Source organism: Selaginella moellendorffii, unplaced genomic scaffold (genome assembly GCF_000143415.4).
Source record: "Selaginella moellendorffii unplaced genomic scaffold, v1.0 SELMOscaffold_86, whole genome shotgun sequence".
Lineage (NCBI taxonomy): Eukaryota > Viridiplantae > Streptophyta > Lycopodiopsida > Selaginellales > Selaginellaceae > Selaginella > Selaginella moellendorffii.
Genome location: NW_003314347.1, coordinates 90,864 through 110,616, shown reverse-complemented (window position 1 = coordinate 110,616; position 19,753 = coordinate 90,864). Strand labels below are relative to the sequence as shown.

The 19,753-nt window shown below is 41.4% G+C and overlaps 3 protein-coding genes across 3 annotated transcripts; all 3 read left to right on the top strand.

Annotated features, from left to right (window-relative positions):
* Positions 1–35: 35 nt before the first annotated feature.
* LOC9656800 (zinc transporter 4, chloroplastic) lies at positions 36–1,401 on the top strand. Its single transcript, XM_002988023.2, has 2 exons — positions 36–626; positions 815–1,401. The coding sequence occupies exons 1-2, from the start codon at positions 108–110 to the stop codon at positions 1,268–1,270; spliced, it is 975 nt and encodes a 324-aa protein (XP_002988069.1). The 5' UTR covers positions 36–107; the 3' UTR covers positions 1,271–1,401.
* Positions 1,402–12,662: 11,261 nt separating this feature from the next.
* LOC112341587 (pentatricopeptide repeat-containing protein At2g33680-like) lies at positions 12,663–15,693 on the top strand. Its single transcript, XM_024661967.1, has one exon. The coding sequence runs from the start codon at positions 12,716–12,718 to the stop codon at positions 15,551–15,553; it is 2,838 nt and encodes a 945-aa protein (XP_024517735.1). The 5' UTR covers positions 12,663–12,715; the 3' UTR covers positions 15,554–15,693.
* A 96-nt stretch (positions 15,694–15,789) lies between these two features.
* On the top strand, positions 15,790–16,824 carry LOC9656064 (S-norcoclaurine synthase 1). Its single transcript, XM_024661859.1, has 3 exons — positions 15,790–16,139; positions 16,264–16,435; positions 16,573–16,824. The coding sequence occupies exons 1-3, from the start codon at positions 15,790–15,792 to the stop codon at positions 16,822–16,824; spliced, it is 774 nt and encodes a 257-aa protein (XP_024517627.1).
* Positions 16,825–19,753: the final 2,929 nt, after the last annotated feature.

The window sequence follows — 19,753 nt, the reverse complement described above, 5'->3', positions numbered from 1 at the left end:
TCGTACATTTGATAGTACGCTCTAGTACACAAAATCTATAGCTCCATTCCATCCAACCCGGATTCCAATTCCAACTCGATCGATCGATCCAATTCCAATCGAGGAGAATGTCTGCTGTGTGTATCAGCGACGCGACCTCTTGCATCGACGCCGATGCCGCCAGGCGCCTCAACGTCGGCGCCCTCTTCGCGATCCTCATCACTTCCATCCTGGGCGTCGCCGTGCCGCTGCTCGTCAAGGGATTCACGCAAGGCAGGCTCTTCTTCGCGGGTCGATGCTTCTCCGCCGGGATCATCCTCGCCACGGGCTTCGTGCACTTGCTGCCCGAGTCGTTTGACACGCTCGGCAGCGATTGCCTGCCCGAGATGCCGTGGGGGAAGTTCCCATTCGCGGGACTCATCGCCATGCTCGCCGTCATCTTCACGCTGTGCATGGACACCATGGGCATGACGTACTACACTCGTCTCAATGCGGGGATGGACAAGGATCAAAAGAATGATCTGGAGCTTGCAACCACAGCTAGCAATAATGGCAATGCGGTTGTAGAACCTCGTGGCCATGGCGGGCACTCGCATACTCTCGATATTGGCGTGAGCGCGGAAGCTCGCAACAAAGTTATAGCTCAGGTGAGTTATCTCTCCATGATCTCTAAAGTTGAGTTCGTGAGTTTGGGGTTCTGGATCGATCAAGGTTACAACCTCGATTGAATTCTGTTCTATAGTTGCAAGAATTGTCTAGACTTGTGCTTGGGCGCTTGCAATGTCTTTGATCGTGGACTGTCGCATACGTCTAAAGGTTTCATGGATACGCACAGGTGTTGGAGCTTGGAATCATCACTCACTCGGTTGTGATTGGTATTGGCATGGGTGTTTTGAAGAGCCCTTGCACAATCAGGCCCCTTATCGCGGCACTGTGCTTCCACCAGTTCTTCGAGGGGATGGCACTCGGTGGATGCATTTGCCTGGGCGATTTCACGATCAAAACTCAAGCGATCATGGCTTTCTTCTTCAGCTTTACAACGCCCGCTGGGATGGCGATCGGGCTTGGAATCGCTTCCACGTACAATGAGTTCGATCACAAGGCGCTGCTTATACAAGGCTTCTTCAACTCCACGTCCTCGGGGATTTTGGTTTACATGGCTCTCGTGGACTTGATCGCTACTGATTTCCTGAGCAAGGAGTTCTTCACCAGCATTCCACGCCAAGTTGTGGGCTACTCGTCACTTCTCCTCGGAGCAATCCTCATGTCGATTATTGGAATATGGGCGTAAAGATTGCAACTAATGGCAGATATTCCAACAAAGCACAATAGCTCTTTCACACATTAAATTTGTATGTACTTGTCCAAACTGTTAAATTTGGGCATTAGCGTTTCAATAATTTTTCTATTCTTTTGGCTTTATGATTAGCAATGTCATATATAAATAAGCATCCTGTTTTTTATTCTTTAAGAGTTGTCATGGCTATCATTGTGCGGCTAGTACAAGTTTTGGTTCCTTTGGATGGATAGATCTGCCAACACAGTGAGCCAGATTAATAGGTACATGATAGAATACTTTATTAAGGTTTTAGTTTATTAAATAGGTATTTTAAACAATTAATGATTTTAATAATATTTAGATCTGTGTATCTATCACCTAATTTACAGAATAAATTATTATTTTAATATTTAATTTACTATTATAGTAATTCTCTTATAATTTATATTTATATGAAATATTTTATTATTACTGTAAAATCCCTTTGTGTTAATTATAAGAAATGCCCTATAGTGTAATTTATAAATAAAATTTATTTATATTATATTAAATTCAAATATAATACCAATATTTAATTTTTTTTCAATGTCATGAACACCTCATATTCAAATATCATAGGGTGATGAATCCAAAGGTGAACATTTAAATCCATCCCAAGAAGCATACAATAAATAAAATATATATACTTGTAAGGATGTTGAAGGAAGTATATATAAATGCAATTATGACCATGCCTTGAGAAAAGTGTTGAAGTTAAATTTATGGTTATAATTGTAAAGTGTTCTTTTCAAATTTAAAGCTTACTTCAACTAAAGCTGTTTTTGAATAATTTACTCTATAACATACCATGTGTGTAAAATTTTCATTAGACAAAACCATATAAATTGATTAATTTTGCAGAGGATTAACATATTATCATTGTTTCCAAAAATAAAGGGCTGAAGTGTATAAAGTTTCTATAACAATCTACTTATCACACAATTTTCCTTTAATCTAGGTAAGATACTTGATTGTACATCCTACTCCAGGTTGATATATAGCCCACTCAATCTAATAAATCTTTTATTTTTTAACTTGGAAGTGCTTAAGTAAAATAGTTATTTAGTAGTATTGGTCCTCTTTGTTCTCTAGTGACATAGTTGTACTCGGGACAATATAAAGTTGTCAGCTGCATTATTTTATTTACTCATCACTTCCTTTGACAGTTTCAAGGTTCTTAATTAGTTTTCTTGTAAATAGAATTCCAAAATCATCTAAGGACGATTTTATCACTTCTGTGAGTTTGTGATCAAAGAAGTCATATTGATATTATAACAGATAAGTGTGTTATTAAATCTTTAAAATTTGATATATTTCCTATAACTTAGCCTTTTATATAAGCATGCATAAATGCTTATTGTAGGATAGAAATGTCCAACAAGCTTCAAATAAAGTTACATATTTAGAGTTACTTGTTTTTTATAGCCACTAACTCTTAATAAAATATTTATTATTAGAACTTAGGCAACATCTATTTTTATCTATGAAAAAAAGAAAATTAATAAAAAATATTAATATTATTACTTGCTCATATGAGAAATAACTAAAGTCTCCAATGTGGAAAACAAATAAATACCATGCCAACCAAGTCTATAATCCTAAAATTACTTTACCTTTAGCCCACCATAAATATATTAACTTGTACTACTTTTTTACAACTTCTAAAGTGTTTGTAGTTTTAAACTTCAATACAACCATTTATGTTTATCATAGTATTCAACTTGAATGCATTTCTCTATGTGTTCATGTAAACTTTGCTCCCAATGGAAAAGATAACTCTTCTCTTAACTGATTAAAACCTTATTTGGACCACTATTGTATACAGTTTTAATAACTTACCAATTTATTTGTGTTTCCTCACTTATTGATGGTGTTGAAGATTATGATCTAACTTGATATATTTTGTTTAGCAGTATTCAAAAAAGAACTAAAGCTAGCATATCTTCTCCTTTCATCTCACAAACAACTATCACCATTAAGGATTGTGCTCTACATAAAGGATCATTATTAGTGAACAAGTATACATTTACCTAGGGTTATAATAGTGGTAGTTATTGTAGACCACTTGGGAATTTTATATGTATGGTCAAAGCACATTCATAAGTATTGTAAATCCATGTGTAGCTACATCTTCTTAACAAGAGCAACTCCATTTTCAATACCATCCACCAATATTTTGAAAACATAACTATAGATCCTCTAAAATATTCTTTACATATGCCACATAGCTGATGGTCAAGTCAAGAGTCACCATATAGTCACTACCATTGGGAAGGCATTTGTACATAAATCATGAAAGACTATAATATAGATTTTTGTCTATACAATATTGTAAAGGGAGTGAGATTTAGTGTCTCACTTCTAAAGACTTGGGTGTTTCTCAATTGTCATTTCTAGTGCACTACCCAAATCTTGTCACCTAAACCTATAGAGTTCAAGTGAGGAGAGCTATACTAAGTAGTGTGGCCATATTTTCAGGATTAAATAGTGATCATAATTGTAAACACTTTATAGGACGAGACAAAGACAGAAAGACAAAAGAACACATGGCATATAATTTTCTGCCACCACTATTACAACTATTTTTCTATACTTCTTTAGGATACAATCTAATTCCAAATCTATCATCTACTTTACACTTGCAAATAGAAAATGTAAAACTTCAAGCCACTATGCCAGAACTTAGCACCTAGATATATTTTCTTTTGCCGCCTTCTTCCTTGCTTCCAACTTAGCAAAAATCCTTTTAGGGTGGCTACCTTGGGAATTTGTTACCTCCTTCAATCTTTAATAACCTTCAACATTTAACCACTGATCTTGAAATGATTGCTAAGCCCTACATGTTCTTGCAACTAGTTGAGTATCAACCCATCTGGGGCATTTGTAATATGCAAAGCCTACATTCCTAAGACGATTGCCCTCACCATCTTTGTCATGATTTAAGCAACTAAGGCAATCCTCCACAACATTCCCTTGCTCTAAGAAATAACCTAGTGATCGACACACAAGTTGTCCAACCCTACTATAACAAGGTTTCCACCCTAATTGTGGCTCATATAACTCATGTGGCTCAATGCACAAATAATAGCACCCAATTCTTCTTTACAGCTACTTAAACACCAAACACAACATCTAGCTCTAACACCACCTCCCATCCACACCACCTAAAAATTCCAAAACCATCATAATACTTTTGCCCTTGCTTCTACTGTGGCAATTACTCCACCACTTGCAATCCTATTTGAAACACTTCCCTCTTCACCATCACAATGCCCAAGCTCAATGCCATTGCCTTGTTATGAGGTAATCCTTGCATAAGTTGTAAATGCTCAAGCCATTTTGGCCACTTGCATTTCCCCCCATTCTTCGCTGCACATTCTCCAACACCAAGTTGATTTGCAGCCACTTTTGTGAGCCTTAAGCTGACCATTTCAAATCACAATTAACAACCCTTCTTTGCAATTTGAGGCACTGCCCTCATAGTCCACACTATCACTTCATGTTTTATAAAGTATGTTTTTATAAATTTTTTGTATTTACTTATACTTTTACTATACTATGATTAGTTTACTAAAGATACTCTTTAAATATACTTTTATTTGCTAGTAAGTGCTGAAAGACTATCTAGTGTTTTACTCAATTGTTAAAGTGAAGGCATCAAAGTGTTTGAAATTAATCACAAGAAATTTTGAATAGTCAACTCATTTACTACTTTAATAGTTATAATGCAAGTTGAGCACTCGAAGATTAATATATTACCTTTGAAATAATAGATATAACCACGTCCAAATACTCTAAATATATCCCATTCCCCATTTGATGATTATATTAATTAACATGAATTGTTGCTCTAGTAAACATCATATTATTTCAGATAACTTAAAGATATGAGCTCCACATTCTCCTTCATCGTGGAAACTCTTTGCAAGTGCTATAAGTACCTCACCACGTTTAGGTCAAATATGGAATATGTTATGAAACTCTTTGCAATTAAACTCTTAAAACTAATCATAATATAAGTAGTTTAATTTGAAACATTAAAAAAATCTAACATAGTTACTCCTTCAGACTCTTCCAGCAAAATAATCAACTCTCCAAGCCATAAATTTCACCTAAACATGCCCATCTTGGTCCTAATGCATCCCCTCTATAGAATTTTGAGAAGGTGGAAGCTTAAACACTAAGTTTCTATTATAGTATTTAGAAAGTTTGGATTGGTTCACAAGAGTTCCCACATAATTACTTCAAATTAGTTTGCTTGCAATTTTCATAGTCTTTAGTAGCTCAAATATAAATCCACTACCCACATATTTTTTTATATTTACATTTTTGTTGTATTTGCCATTGAAAAACTTGTTTTTCCCAAGGGTGCACACAACTCTTTCTCATTTGTCATTAAAGAAAAAACTTCTTTACTCTAGGTTGAGGCATCATTTGAACCTATTATAAGCTTCTTTAGTTGAAAATATACTTCTACAATCTGATTTGGTGTGAAATATTTTCCCACCTAAAAATATCTTTATCATAGTAACCTAAAACAATATTATACCTTGAGCCTTTTGCAACATTCTAACCCAATCAAAATGAAACTTAAAGAAAGCACATAAGGATCTTTTCTCTATCCGTCATTCTATTTCTAGCAACATTTCTCTCTCTTGATATTTCATTATTGCCATCACAACATCACTCATTATTGGATCTTTAATTGTACCTAAAATGAGGGAAAATCAAAACACTCTTTATAAAAATTTCTCCAAAAATTTATTTAAAGTTTTAAAGGTTTCTAGGGTTGATGTCAACATTAAAATTGGGTTAGAGTTCTTAGCATAGCTGCTTAAGCTGGGCAAGTGTGATTTGTTGCAAAAGCATGATGCTATGGTAGTTTTAGTGGCAATCTTAATCATAGGAATCAATCATGAATTGAGCTGCCACATGAAAGGGAGCAGCACCATGGCTAGCAACTTAGATAGTGGCGAGGTGAGAAGTGGTGGCATGGTTTCCTCCATAACAACTCAGATGGTGGTGAGGCCCAAGCTCTGCATGAGGGGAGTAGTGTCATGGCTCCCCTCATGGCAACTCAAGTGGTAGCATGCCATGGCCTCCCCCCATGATAGCTTCAATGGTGGTGAATGCAACCTCTCAAGCTATTGCATGAGGGGGAGTGGTGCTATGGTTCCCTCTATAATAGCTTTGAGTGCTCACAAGCACCACCACCCAAGCTATCACGTGAGGCACTTTCTATCTTTATCTCTATTTTTCAGATATTTCAAATCTTTATAGAAAGGGATTCCAACCATTATTGAGTTATGGTTGTCCTTTACCTCGCCTATTTACATGTATGGGGACAAGAAGCTACTTAAACATATCAAGGTCAAAAACTATAAACAAGAAAACTGTTTTTGATAGTTAAATCTTAGTGTTGCTATAGTGTCAAAAGGGGAGCAAAAAATGTGAATCACATATACAAGATTAGTTCAAAGATAAGCAACTCGAGATTATCAAGGAGGAATTTTTGATAAAATTTAATAATATTAACAAATTTATTAAAGTGAAGACATAGCCAGAAAAAAAAGAGAAGATGTGTGCCACACAAAAAGCACTAAAAGCATTTACTACACTTAGTAAGCCCATAAAATTTCTTCTTCTTTTTTTTGGCTTTTTCTAGCTAATCCTAAAATGGAAAAGGTCTAAGTTTTAGAGAAAAAAAGAAAAAATACTTCTCACAAGCTTAGATAACATCTATATATCAATGATTAAGATATTAATAGCACTTAGCCACCTTGGTTGTCCAGCATAGGGCTATAGAAGACTTAATTGAAGTCATTTTTCAAGAAGGTTACAAGATATATAAGAAATATGTCAATAAAGATTTTGAAATTGGTGAAGATCATAAAACTTTAAATATTGAAGCTTTCAATAAATTAATTCTTGACGAGCTGAAGAAGTTTATGTATCACCACTCTCAAAGTCCTTAGATATAAGGAAACAAAATGCCATTTAAAATACAGCTAAAGTCATAGTTTGAATGAATGAAAAATTGAATTATGGACATGTTAACAAGGAAGTCATCCACATTCTTGTTGTTGGAGCAAGTGACAACAGCTTGGGGACTTTTGAGTCACTATCCTCTCCAAGCAATTTGCCTCTCTTTTTGCTGAGATCAAGTTCACTTCTCAGATTGCTGGAGCACTTTGGGAGTGGCCACCTTTTGTCTTGGTAAGCTCACACCTCCTTTCTTTTTCTATAAAGCTATAAGAAAAACCTGTTTGTATTTGAGTTCATATACTTTTTTTCTTGCAGGTCGGCAAAAAGATGAGACCTCGCTTGCAAAGGCAAAGATGTGGTGCATGGTTCATATGCGAGGTTCAAGGAGCTCCCCAGTGAGAATGAATGTCCAACTTTTCTAAGAACTGGGTGGAGGATTGTTGGAGAAGATGCTGGAGCTCCAGACACAAGTTGACAACTTCCGCCATGACTCCAGGACTATCCAAGAGCTCGGCATCAGCCAAAGCTGGGGATGCTAGCACTGGTTATCAACACGGACCAGTTTATGTTCCAGCTGACGAGCTGTCTCTCCGAACACCCGATGTGCAGCCTTGACACGAGCTATGGAAGAGATTTGGTCGAAGTTGAGGACGTTCTTCACAAAGATTACAAGGCACTGGCTTGGCTAGCCGGGAGCTTGCCAACGACCTCGTCTATCCCCTCAGGGGAGCTCTTCTCAGCATTGCCAATGATGGAACGAAGTTCCCAGCCTTGGATCAGTACTTGTGTGTTATACTCCTGCAAAGAATTAAAATTTACAACACGAACCAGGAAAAAGACGCCTCAAACATACTGACCTTGTCAATATTGCCAACTTCCCAGTCGTTCTCCTCGGTTATTCCTCCACAATCATCGTTTTCTCATGTGACACACATGTTTGGCCGGAGTCTGAGCTTCTGTCCACCTCTGACGTGTAGGATTGAGGCCGGCTCGCATAGAAAACATCAACCTTGGAAGAGAGACAAGGCAAGATGGCACGGTGCGCGGTAGAACTTCTCAAAATAATAAATATTCTTTTATATTAACTTTGGTTTTAATTTGCCAGGATTTTCATTATTGTTTGGATGCGCAAGAGAACCTCCACCAACAAAAATTCCTTGGCTTTTCTAGGTAGCAGTAAAGAATAGAGCTACTGAATAAAAAAACTAAAACATAAGAAACTCTATAAATCACGCTTTAGCTTGTTTAGCAGATGTGAACATCTCCTTAACTTCTGCAGGTGGCTTGGTCTTGATCATGTTGGCAACAGTGTTGCACGTTAAACTCAGCAAACTCTTGACGTTGAGATAGTTTGAGGCCAATACCATTTCAAAGAGCGTGGGAATACCAACATTAACAAAGTCGTCGTCAAAAGCCTTGATCTCCTCGCTGGTCTTCTTGCTCCCGTCCTTTTGAGCGTCCATATGAAACTTGATGTATTCAATCACCTTGGCCAGGATAGTGCTGGAAACATTGGGTAAAGATATCGCCGAATCTAACCCAACGTCCTCAATCATGTTTTTCACCATCAGAGATTCCAAAGCTAACTCTTCATCAACCTCAAACACATCGCCCTCTGCACTCTTTAGCGTCACCTTCACCATCTTTGAAACCTAAACCTAGAAATTTATTGAGTCTTAAAAGATCTAAAAACAGATAATTGCCTAATCAACAAGATAATAATCAATAGTGATGTTTTTCTCGAAGTTGTTTCCCAACCTCTTGTTCTCAAAACGCAACTTCAAATACTCCTCCTGGAGAAAGCTTTTGTACTTTGGCTGATCACTCACAAATTCTGGAAGAGGAGCGATCCTAGTTTTGCCTTCAGCGACATGGTGGTAAACAAACGAGAAACGCTGCTTCTTGTTGGCTACTACGCAATGAACGGCAGCTTTGTAAAGTCCATTTGTCCACACCTTTTTTCCGTTGAAGACAATGAGAGAAAAAGATTTGAACAAATACCACTTACCTGTATGATGTCTCCAAGGTTGATAATTAGTGAATTTTCTACTGGCACTACAAGATGCCAAGTCCCATCTTTGAGAACCTGGTAACCAGGAACACGATTAAGTTGTGACACTATGGTGAAGATGGTACCGTCTTGATGAGGGGCGAGAACTTGGCCCTGGTAGTCAGAGCAACCTGGATAGTGGAGAAAGTTGTAGTAATCTTCATTCTTGTCAAAGCAGTTCCGGAGTGTTTTGTCAGGAGATCCTAGGCTTTGGGACAAAATGGCCATCATGTTGTCGCACAGTTTTTGCATTTGTTTTGACACTTCCACAGCATCTGGCCTGTGATTCACGAGTAAGCTATTTAACAATATGTAAGATTTTGTGAAAGTACCTGAAGCTTGGTACTAGATCTGGCCACAAGGTGGACTTACCTTCCGCAGCAAACATGAAATGTTCCTTTCGATCAGGAGGTCCTCCTTTAGCACCACTTCGGTGAACGAAACCCATTCCGTTGTTGGCAGTGCTAAATTTGCACTTGTACTCCAGAGGGAGCTCAAAGAAGCTGTGAGCGTTTTGGAGTACCTTGCTCAAGAGGAGAGAATCCAAACCATGGTTAATCACTTGAAACAGACCAAATTCCCTACACGCTTTGTTGATTGTTGCCAGTGATTCCAGGCGTTTCCTAGCAATATCTGGGCCAGCTTTGTCTTCCACAAATAGTGCAAAATCCACCACTGGAATGGCCGCCATTTTACAACGCTGAGACTTGTGTTGGTGGGGCTTCTTAAGTAGCAAATCTTTGTGCTTTGCTAAAGATTCGTGGCTTGAAACACGACAAGGGACTGTTTACAATGTGCACTATTTATGAGCAGACAGTGATCCAAGCCAACAACAGGTTCTTTATGGACTGATTTTCGTGTTCGGAACTAGGGTTATAATTTGAACACGAAGTCAATGACGGTCGTGGCCGCCAATGCGCCATCGCAGATCGCGAAAAAGAAGCATCTTAATGAGTGGCGGCTCGATCAGAGCACTTCGACGCTAGAAAGAGCGACTTCCTGGGCGGCAGAACTAAACTCCTCGGCGGCTCCTTGTTTGCTATTACGTGATGAACACGGTCCCATGCTTCTTCTCAGTCGGGCATACGTGGACAGTAAACACCTTGTAATGTACACCTGTAAAGAACAAATTAAAACCTCCAGTAATCCTGATATAATGTCTCCAAGGTTGGATGGCACCGCTATTATCATATTTGAGAACTTGACACGATTAAGATGGTACCGTCTTGATGAGGGGCGAAAACTTGGCACGGGTAGTCGGAGCAACTGGGATAGTTGAGAAAGTTGTATTGACTTGTTTTGATTTTTAAAATATTGACTCAAAAGCCTGGCGCGGAGGCGGGCATTTGGGCCCTTGCAGCCGCCAAGGATGCTCATCCAACTCAAATCGTGCTCATGGGTACGTTGGTTCGCCTCCATCGCGAGGAAGAAGAAGCGACGCCGGGAAAGGGATCCATTCCGACATCCTCGGAGTGATTGCTGCTGCTCCAGCGTCTGCCAACTCGCTCCCTTGCCCAAGGGGGAAAACGCAGCATATGCACTTCCTACCTGCACTGTAACTTGTTTCTTTAACATCGCTGATCAACTTGTATGCCAAATGCGGCAGCCTGGTGGATGCCATGGCGGAATGCTGGAGCGCACCATCGTTTCCTGGAACGCTCTCATGCTGGCATTACTCGCATGAAATGATAGCGCTCGAGTCCATCTCAAGGATCCGCCAAGAGGGACTGGAACCCAATGCTTGAACTTTCGTCGCTGGATTGAAAGGCCTGTGCTAGCTTGAGCTCGATGGGTTCGAAGAAAGAAAGAGCCGACGAAGAGGAACAAGAAGAGGCCCGCCATGGACAAGTTTCTTGAGAAAGGCATAGTTTTTTCACTCTCAAGCTCTGGCTGCCGGGTTTCTCTCTGGTTTCTTGGACATCTTCGATATGCAGCGACCCACGAGGTAGAATTGGCTTTGGGACACGGAGTTGGATGTATGCGCTCCCAATGCTCGGACTTACTGCTCGCTCGATCTCCCGCTGATGTTTTCCTGCACCACGTCTAGCACATCCACGTGCTTTCATTCTAAACCCTGCTTGGCCGAGAAAGAGAAGAAAGTCAGTGGAAGAGTTGTGAAGTTTGTCTTGCAACGGGAGATCATGATTCATTCTCAATTTCTGGATGAGCGAGTTGACATGTTCGTTGCGAGCTTGCTGGTGAATTTTTACGTCAAGTTGGCGCAAGAATGCTCCACAAGAATGGCTTTGGCAAGCTAGCACTTGGATTGTTCCTGCAGCAGTGTCAACCAGAAGTGATGTCGCTGGCAGGATAACACAAGGTGCAGAGGCTTGATGGACACCTGGAGAGTCTTTGTGTACAATTGGGTCTTTTATCCGAGCTTTGATCCTCGGCTTGACCATGACAATTGAATTAGTTTTTATTGATTTCAATACTAATCAATTTGATAGTGATGCTTTTACTAAAGCTGTTTCCCAGCCTCTTGTTCTCAAATCGCAACTTCAAATAAATCTACTTTGGGTGGAAGAGGAGCGATTCTAGTTTTGCCTTCGGGGACATAGTTGTAAACAAAGGAGAAACGTTGAGCCTTGTTCGCTACTACACGATGAACAGCACCTTTGTAAAGTCCGTTTGTGCACACCTTTTTGGTTGTAAACCACAAAGAATGAGTTAATCCAGATCACTTACTTGTATAAGGTCTCCAAGGTTGATAATCAGTGAATTTTCTTCTGGCACCACAAGATGCCAAGTTAACCTTAAGCTGGGAGACCATGGTGAAGATGGTACCGTCTTGATGAGGGCGAGAACTTGGCCCTGGTAGTCTGAGAAAGCTGGATAGTGAAGGAAGTTGTAATAATCTCCATTCTTGTCATAGCAATTGCGGCTTTGGGACAAAATTGCCATTACGTCCCAGTTTTTGCATTTGTTGTGACAATTCTGCAAGCTACTTAAAAACATATAATAATCTACAAACCACCTGAAGTTTGGTGGTAGATCTGGCCACAAAGTGGATTTTTTTTCCGCAGCAATCAGAAAATGCTCCTTCCGATCTTTGAGGTCCTCCTTTGGTGCACGAAACCAACTGAAATTGTTGGCGGTAGTAAATTTGCATTTGTATTCCAGAGGGAGCTCAAAGAAACTGTGAGCATTTTCAAGATGTGTCCAAACCATGGTTAACCAATTGAAACAGACCAAATTCGTTACGTTTTGTTGATCGTTTCCAACGATACTAGGCGTTTCCTAACAATTCCTGGGTGACATTTTATTAGGGTGGAGCTGATATTAGGGCTTTTGATGACCAGTGACTAGTCAAACGCCCTATTTTTTGGTTCCAGGATGAGCTCTCGCGGAGGCGGGCATTTGGGCACTTGTGGCCGCCAAGAATGCGATGCCACATCCATCGCAAATCGCGCTGGCGAGACCTCATGGGTACGTTGGTTCGCCTCTATCGCGAGGAAGAAGAAGAAGCATCTCTGGAGGTTCTAATGGCGGCGATCAAGGCTTGCAGTAGCGGCTCAATCAGAGAGCTCAACGCCGGAAAGAGGATCCATTCCGACGTCCTCGGCGGCAGTGATGGCTGCTGCTCCAGCGTCTTCGTCGCCAACTCGTTGATCAACTTGTATGCCAAATGTGGCGGCCTGGTGGATGCCATGGCAGTGTTTGAGGCAATGCCGGAGCGCACCATCGTCTCCTGGAACGCTCTCGTGCTGGCATTTGCGCTGAACTCGCATGAAACGCTAGCTCTCGAGTCCATCTCAAGGATCCGGCAAGAGGGACTGAAACCCAATGCTCGAACTTTCGTGGCTGGATTGAAGGCCTGTGCCAGCTTGAGCTCGACGGGTTTGAAGAAAGAGAGAGGGGATGAAGAGGAGCAAGAAGAGGCCCGCCATGGACGAAAGGCTGTCATGATCAAGTTTCTCGAGAAAGGTATGGTTTTTCACTCTCAAGCTCTGGCTGCCGGGTTGCTCTTGGATATCTACGTTGGAAATGCATTGATCGATATGTATTCCAAGTGTGGAAGCTTGCGGGATGCTCGCAAGGTGTTCGACACCATGCCTGCTCGAGACGTGGTTTCTTGGACGTCTTTGATATGCGGTTACGCGGAGAACCGCGAGGAAGAACTGGCTTTGGGACTCTTCTCGACTATGGAGTTGGATGCATGCGCTCCGAATGCTCGGACTTACGTTGCTGCTCTCGTGGCCTGCACGAGCTTGGCCGAGAAAGAGAAGAAAGTCGACAGAAGAGTTGCTGTCCTGCAAAGAGGGATGGCGATTCACTCTCGAGCTCTGGACGATGGCTGCGTGTCGGACATGTTCTTGGCGAGCTCGCTAGTGAATTTATACATCAAGTGTGGAGACCTTGCAGAAGCTCGCAAAGTTTTCGATCGAATGCTCCAGAGGGACGTGGTGACTTGGACGTGTTTGATCCTGGGATACGCTGAGAATGGTTTTGGCGAGCTAGCACTTGGATTGTTCCAGCAAATGATGGAGTGTCAGCAGTGTCAACCAAATGCCAGAACTTACGTCGCTGCGCTCGTCGCTTGCTCGAGCTTGGCAGCGAAAGAAATTGGACAGCAAATCGATGGAAAGCTCGTCAAGGTGGAGAGCTTGAGGAAGGGAATGGCTCTTCACTTGGAGATCTTGAAGAGGAGCTACGAGTCGGAGACTTTCGTGGCAAACACACTCGTCGACATGTACTCCAAATGTGGAAGCTTGATGGACGCCAGGAGAGTCTTTGACAGGATGCTGGATCACGACGCTGTGTCCTGGAGCACTTTGATCCTCGGCTATGCCGGCAACGACCAGGACGAGACCGCCATCGAACTCTTTGAGCAAATGCGATTCGAAGGATGCGTTCCCAGTGCTCGGACCTTCAGCTCGGTGCTAGTGGCGGCCTCCAACTTGGCCGTTTCGACGCAAAGCAATGCTACTCGCGCTTGCTGCCTGGAACTCGGGACGAGGATCCACGCTCTGGCAGCTCAAAGCCACTGTGACTCGGACACTTTCGTTGCCAACACTTTGATCGATCTCTACGTCAAGTGTGGGAGCCTGGAGAGCGCTCGGGCTGTCTTTGATCGGATGCTGGATGGTCGCGACGCTGTATCGTGGAACACGATGATCCTCGGCTATGCCGATAACGGACAAGACCAGCTCGCTCTCGAGCTCTTCTCGAGCATGATCCAGCGCCAACACTGCGAGCCGACTGCTCGGACTTTCGTGGCTGCGTTGCAAGCCTGTGCTGGTTTGGCGGTGAGAGAAGAATCACAGCGATCCGGGGATGGATCCCAGCTCGTGAAAGCGCGCTGCTTGGAGAAGGTGATAAAGATCCACTCGCAAGCCCTTGTGTCCGAATCTTGGGATGTTTTCGTGGAGAGTGCCCTGATCAACGCTTACGGGAAGTCTGGCAGCGTTTTGGACGCTCGCAAAGTGTTTGATATGATGGAGTTTCACGACGTTGTCTCGTGGACGGCTCTCATCCTCAGCTACGTGGAAAACGGCGAGAGTGTCCTCGGCCTGGAGATCTTCTCTTGGATGAAGCACAACTCCATGGTAGCTCCAAACGCTCGGACTTTCGCGGCAGCGCTCATGGCCGGTGGAAACTTAGCTTGCCTCGGGACTGGCAGGAGCATCCACGCCGAGATTTGCCGCGGGGCGATCGAGACGGACTTGCTGGTGGCGAGCTGCCTGGTGGACCTGTACGGGAAGTGTGGATCCTCCGGAAACGCCGAGCGGGTCTTCGAGTCGATCGAGACGGGGTCGGACCCCGTGATCTGGAGCGCCCTCGTCTCCGTGCACTCGGTCCAAGGCAACACCACCCGGGCTCTTGAGGTTTTCCACGCCATGCTACGTGAAGGCGTCCATGCAAACGGCGTCACCTTTCTCTCGCTGCTGGCGGCGTGCAGCCGGGCGGGCATGGTGGACGCCGGGAAGAGATGGTTCCGGGCGATGATCCAAGTGTACGGGGTGGTGCCCGGGATCGAGCACCATCACTGCCTCGTCGACATGCTGGGTCGCGCGAATCGTCTCGAGGAGGCACTCAGGCTTGTGGAGACGATGCCGTACGATCCCAGCGTTGTGACTTGGACGACGTTGCTGGCGGCGTGTGAGAAGTGGAACAATGTGGTGATTGGGAGGATTGCGTATGCTGCGTTGCTCAAGCTGGATGTTACACAAACATCCACTTACTCGCTCATGGCAAAGCTAGAAGCATCAGCCAGCTAATGTCTGATCATATGAACCTGGATAATATGTCGCGTTCGAACACATAAGTTAGTATTACACTTGTCGTGTTTCATACCACAAATCTTTAGGAAGAAGGATTTATATTATATATACCTTTCTGAAGTCGTCTTCAGCCGGCATGTTTCCCGTCGTGTTTCATGGCAAGAATCTTTAGCCGAGAACAAAGAATTGGTACTTAAGAAGCTCCACCCCAATACATTCTCAGTTGTAATCAAATGGAGGGCATTCCAGTGGTGGACTTTGCATTATTTATGGAAGACCCAGGAATTGCTAGGAAACGCCTAGAATCGTTGGAAAAGATCAACAAAGCGTGTAAGGAATTTGGTCTATTTCAATTGGTTAACCATGGTTTGGATTCTCACATCTTGAGCAAGGCACTCCAAAATGCTCACAGCTTCTTTGAGCTCCCTCTGGAATACAAATGCAAATTTACTACCGCCAACAATTCAGTTGGTTTCGTGCACCAAAGTGGTGCTAAAGGAGGACCTCTAGATCGAAAGGAGCATTTCATGATTGCTGCAGAAGATAAGTCCACCTTGTGGCCAGATTTAATATCGAGCTTCAGGTACTTTCACAAAAGTTTAGAGATTCCTAAATAGCTTGCTAGTGAATCACAGGCCAGATGCCGTGGAATTGTCAAAACAAATGCAAAACCTGGGCCACAACTTGATGACCATTTTGTCCCAAAGCTTGGGAGCTCCTGGCGAAACTCTCCGCAAGTGCTATGACAAGAATGCAGATTACTACAATTTTCTCCACTATCCAGCTTGCTCCGACTATCAGGGCCAAGTTCTCGCCCCTCATCAAGATGGTACCATCTTCACCATGGTGTCCCAGCTTAATCGTGTTCCTGGTTACCAGGTCCTCAAAGATGGTACTTGGCACCTTGTAGTGCCAGAAGAAAATTCACTGATTATAAACCTTGGAGACATCTTACAAGTAAGTGATCAGGAGGTATTTGTTTAAATATTTTTCTCACATTGTTTTCAACCCAAAAGGTGTGGACCAACGGACTTTACAAAGGTGCCGTTCATCGTGTAGTAGCGAACAAGGCTCAACGTTTCTCATTTGTATACAGCTATCTCCCCGAAGGCAAAACTCGAATCGCTCCTATTCCAGAATTTGCGAGTGGTCACCCAAAGTACAAAAGCTTTATGCAGGAAGATTATTTGAAGTTGAGATTTGAGAATAAGAGGCTGGAAAACAACTTTAGTAAAAATATCACCATCGATTACTATGCCATTGATTAGTCCATAAGGCCAGGAGGTTGGCTGATAATGTACATCGAGTTCCATATCAAAAGGACGAGATGAAAGAGAAGTCATCCCATAAGCAGATTAAGGGCTAAAGTCTCAATAAATTCTCGTTTACCATTATAATTAGTCAAGATCTTTTGTTGCTAGAGAATGCTCTTAGCGATGGCTACTAGGTTCTCTGCGCAACCAAATGGAGCAAATCCTGGAAAATCAAAGCAAGGTTAATAAAGAAGACGAAAAAAACGAAACATTTACCACCACCATGACCATAGGTATGGACTATAGCCGAAGGATTGCCATCTTTTGTCAGCCTTGTCTCTCTTCCAAGCCTGATGTTTTCTATGCGAGCCTGCCTCAGTCCTGAGAGAGTAGTCGGACATGTCAGTGTTCCTCAGAGGTGGATAGAAGCTCAAACTCCGGCCAACATTTTCTTCACTGGTTCATAATCCTGCAAAGATTTCTAGCTAAAAACGATCCAGCAAACAAGTACCACTGATACCTTTTCAATGTTATTGACTTCGCCCTCCTTGGCTATTCCTCCCACAACCAGTGTTTTCTCGTTTCTGTCTTCAGCGGCCTCTCGCCTATGGAGGGAGACACACAAGCACTGATCCAAAACTGGGAACCTGGTTCCATCGTTAAGAAGAGCTCCCCTGCTCGTCCTTGGCAAAATCCCAAGCCCAGGCAATTCACAATAGCATCGACCTTGTAAGCCTTGCGAAGAGTGTCCTCCACTTCGAGCAAATCCTGGTCAATACTTCCATAGGTTGTGTCAAGGCTGCACATTGGGTGCTTGGAGAGAAAGCTTGTCAGCTGGAACATAAACTCTTCCATGTCAATAACTGGCGCTATGTGCTGGTAAGTGTCCACAACTCCATAGCTTTGTCTGATGCCAAGCTCTTGGATGATCTTGGGGTCTGTGGCAGAAGCCGTATACTTTACTCAGTTCTCCACTCGATTCATAAAGAAGTTGGATATTCGCATTCTCACACCAAAGTTTTGGTCGAGGGTGGTGAGCTCCTTGAGCCTTGCACAGGAAACCATGGACCACCTTTTTACTTTTGCAAGCAAGGTCTCATCTTTGTGCCGATATTCTATAATATCATACTAAGAAGATGTAAGAAATCTTTTCTCTTATATAAACTGTTTGGGATATAAGAATAAGTATATTAATTGGGGTTTAGACCCTTGTTTATATATAAGAATGGATGGATCAGATTTAGTCTCAAATAAATGGTTTATATAAATAATGTATTAACACATGTATATATATACATGTATTTACAAACTTTACACCATCCTCCCTTCCAAAAGATGAAAAAATAATGATAATAAATCAGGTGGAACATTTGGAGCTTTTGTTGGACGATTATAAATTATCATAAGAACCTGAATTCCCATAAAACCACTAACAAAGTTGTTAATAACCATGACTAAAATAAAACCCAGAGCCACAACATAAATATTAGTCAACTACAGAATCCTAATGAATCAATTGTAACTCCATGTGCAACTGCTAAATGCTCAAACCAATATTGAAGTCATAACTTTAAACTAAAACAAGGGATTTCTAGAGCCATTGCAATCCATAAAGCATCATTGTAGCAAATAATATATCTTATCTCTAAGCAATATCTCATCTTTGTGCTAATATTCTATAATATCATACCAAGAAAGTTTAAAAAATCTTTTCTCTTATATAAACTACTCGGGATATATTAATTAAGGTTTAAACCACTACTTATATACAAAAATAGATGGATTAAATTCAATCCCAAATGGATGGTCTGTATATTTTAGTACTATAATTAATGTATTACCTAATACATGTATTTACAAATCTTACACCATCCTCCTCTCTAGAAGATGAAAAAGTGATGACAATAAATCTTGTGAAACATTTAGAGTTTTTGTTGGACAATTCTAAACTATCATAAGAACATGAAACTCCTACAAAACCACTAATAATGTTGTTAATAACCATGACTGAAAGAAAACCCAGAGCCATGACATAAGTATTAATCGATTACGGAGTCCCAATGAACCAATTGCAACTTTATGTGTAATTGCCAAACGTTCAAACTAACATCAAAACCATAACTTTGAACCAAAATAAAGGATTTTGAGAGCCATTACAATCCATAAAGCACCATTGTAGTAAATAATATATCCTGTCTCCAAGTCTATTTATTGAGGATCCTTCAAAATGACTATTAACTTGGACTCATGAGCATAAATAAAACCCACTTCTTCATCTTTATTTAGAATTATATATAAGAAATTGAACTCACTTCATTTGTCCTCCACATCCTCTTTACCCCCTCTTCGAAGGAATTTTTTCTTTGAAGCACTAGCTCTATTTGGACTCGTTGCACTCATCCTCACTCCACTATTTATGTTTGGCCTCACTCTATTATCACATCTATTCAGCCTCACTACATTAGGGTTAAATGTTCTGTTTGGATTCATTATACTCATCTTCACTCCATAATTCATATTGTTCATCCTCGCTCCATTACCATATTCACTCATTCTTACTCCATCATTGGGGCTAAACTTCCATCCATCCCTTCTACCCTTTCTTTCGAAGAAAAAAAAGTTTGAAATGTCAAAAAAAAAGGAAAAAATGAGAAAAATTGATGAAAAACTATTGGGGAAGAAGAAAAAGTGGATAAATAAACATAAAAAAAGGAATTATAGCAGTTGGTAATGCAAAAATGAGGAAATCAAAAGGATATATACTCAAAACTTGGAAAATAAAGGACTTCTTATTATAAAATACTTCGGCCACCACAATATAAATAAAAGATTCATACTATTCAACCTCCTTAATACATAACTCAACACTTAAGATGGGAAAATTAATAGAAATATCCACACTCTCAAGAGAACACATAAACTTCTTAGCAAAATAAAGACTATT

Coding starts and splice junctions, on each gene's coding strand:
- LOC9656800 (XM_002988023.2), top strand. CDS start 108: ATGTCTGCTGTGTGTATCAGCGACGCGACCTCTTGCATCGACGCCGAT. Junction 627..814: donor GCAACAAAGTTATAGCTCAG/GTGAGTTATCTC, acceptor GGATACGCACAG/GTGTTGGAGCTTGGAATCAT.
- LOC9656064 (XM_024661859.1), top strand. CDS start 15,790: ATGGAGGGCATTCCAGTGGTGGACTTTGCATTATTTATGGAAGACCCA. Junction 16,140..16,263: donor GATTTAATATCGAGCTTCAG/GTACTTTCACAA, acceptor TTTGTCCCAAAG/CTTGGGAGCTCCTGGCGAAA. Junction 16,436..16,572: donor ATCGTGTTCCTGGTTACCAG/GTCCTCAAAGAT, acceptor TCAACCCAAAAG/GTGTGGACCAACGGACTTTA.
- LOC112341587 (XM_024661967.1), top strand. CDS start 12,716: ATGCGATGCCACATCCATCGCAAATCGCGCTGGCGAGACCTCATGGGT.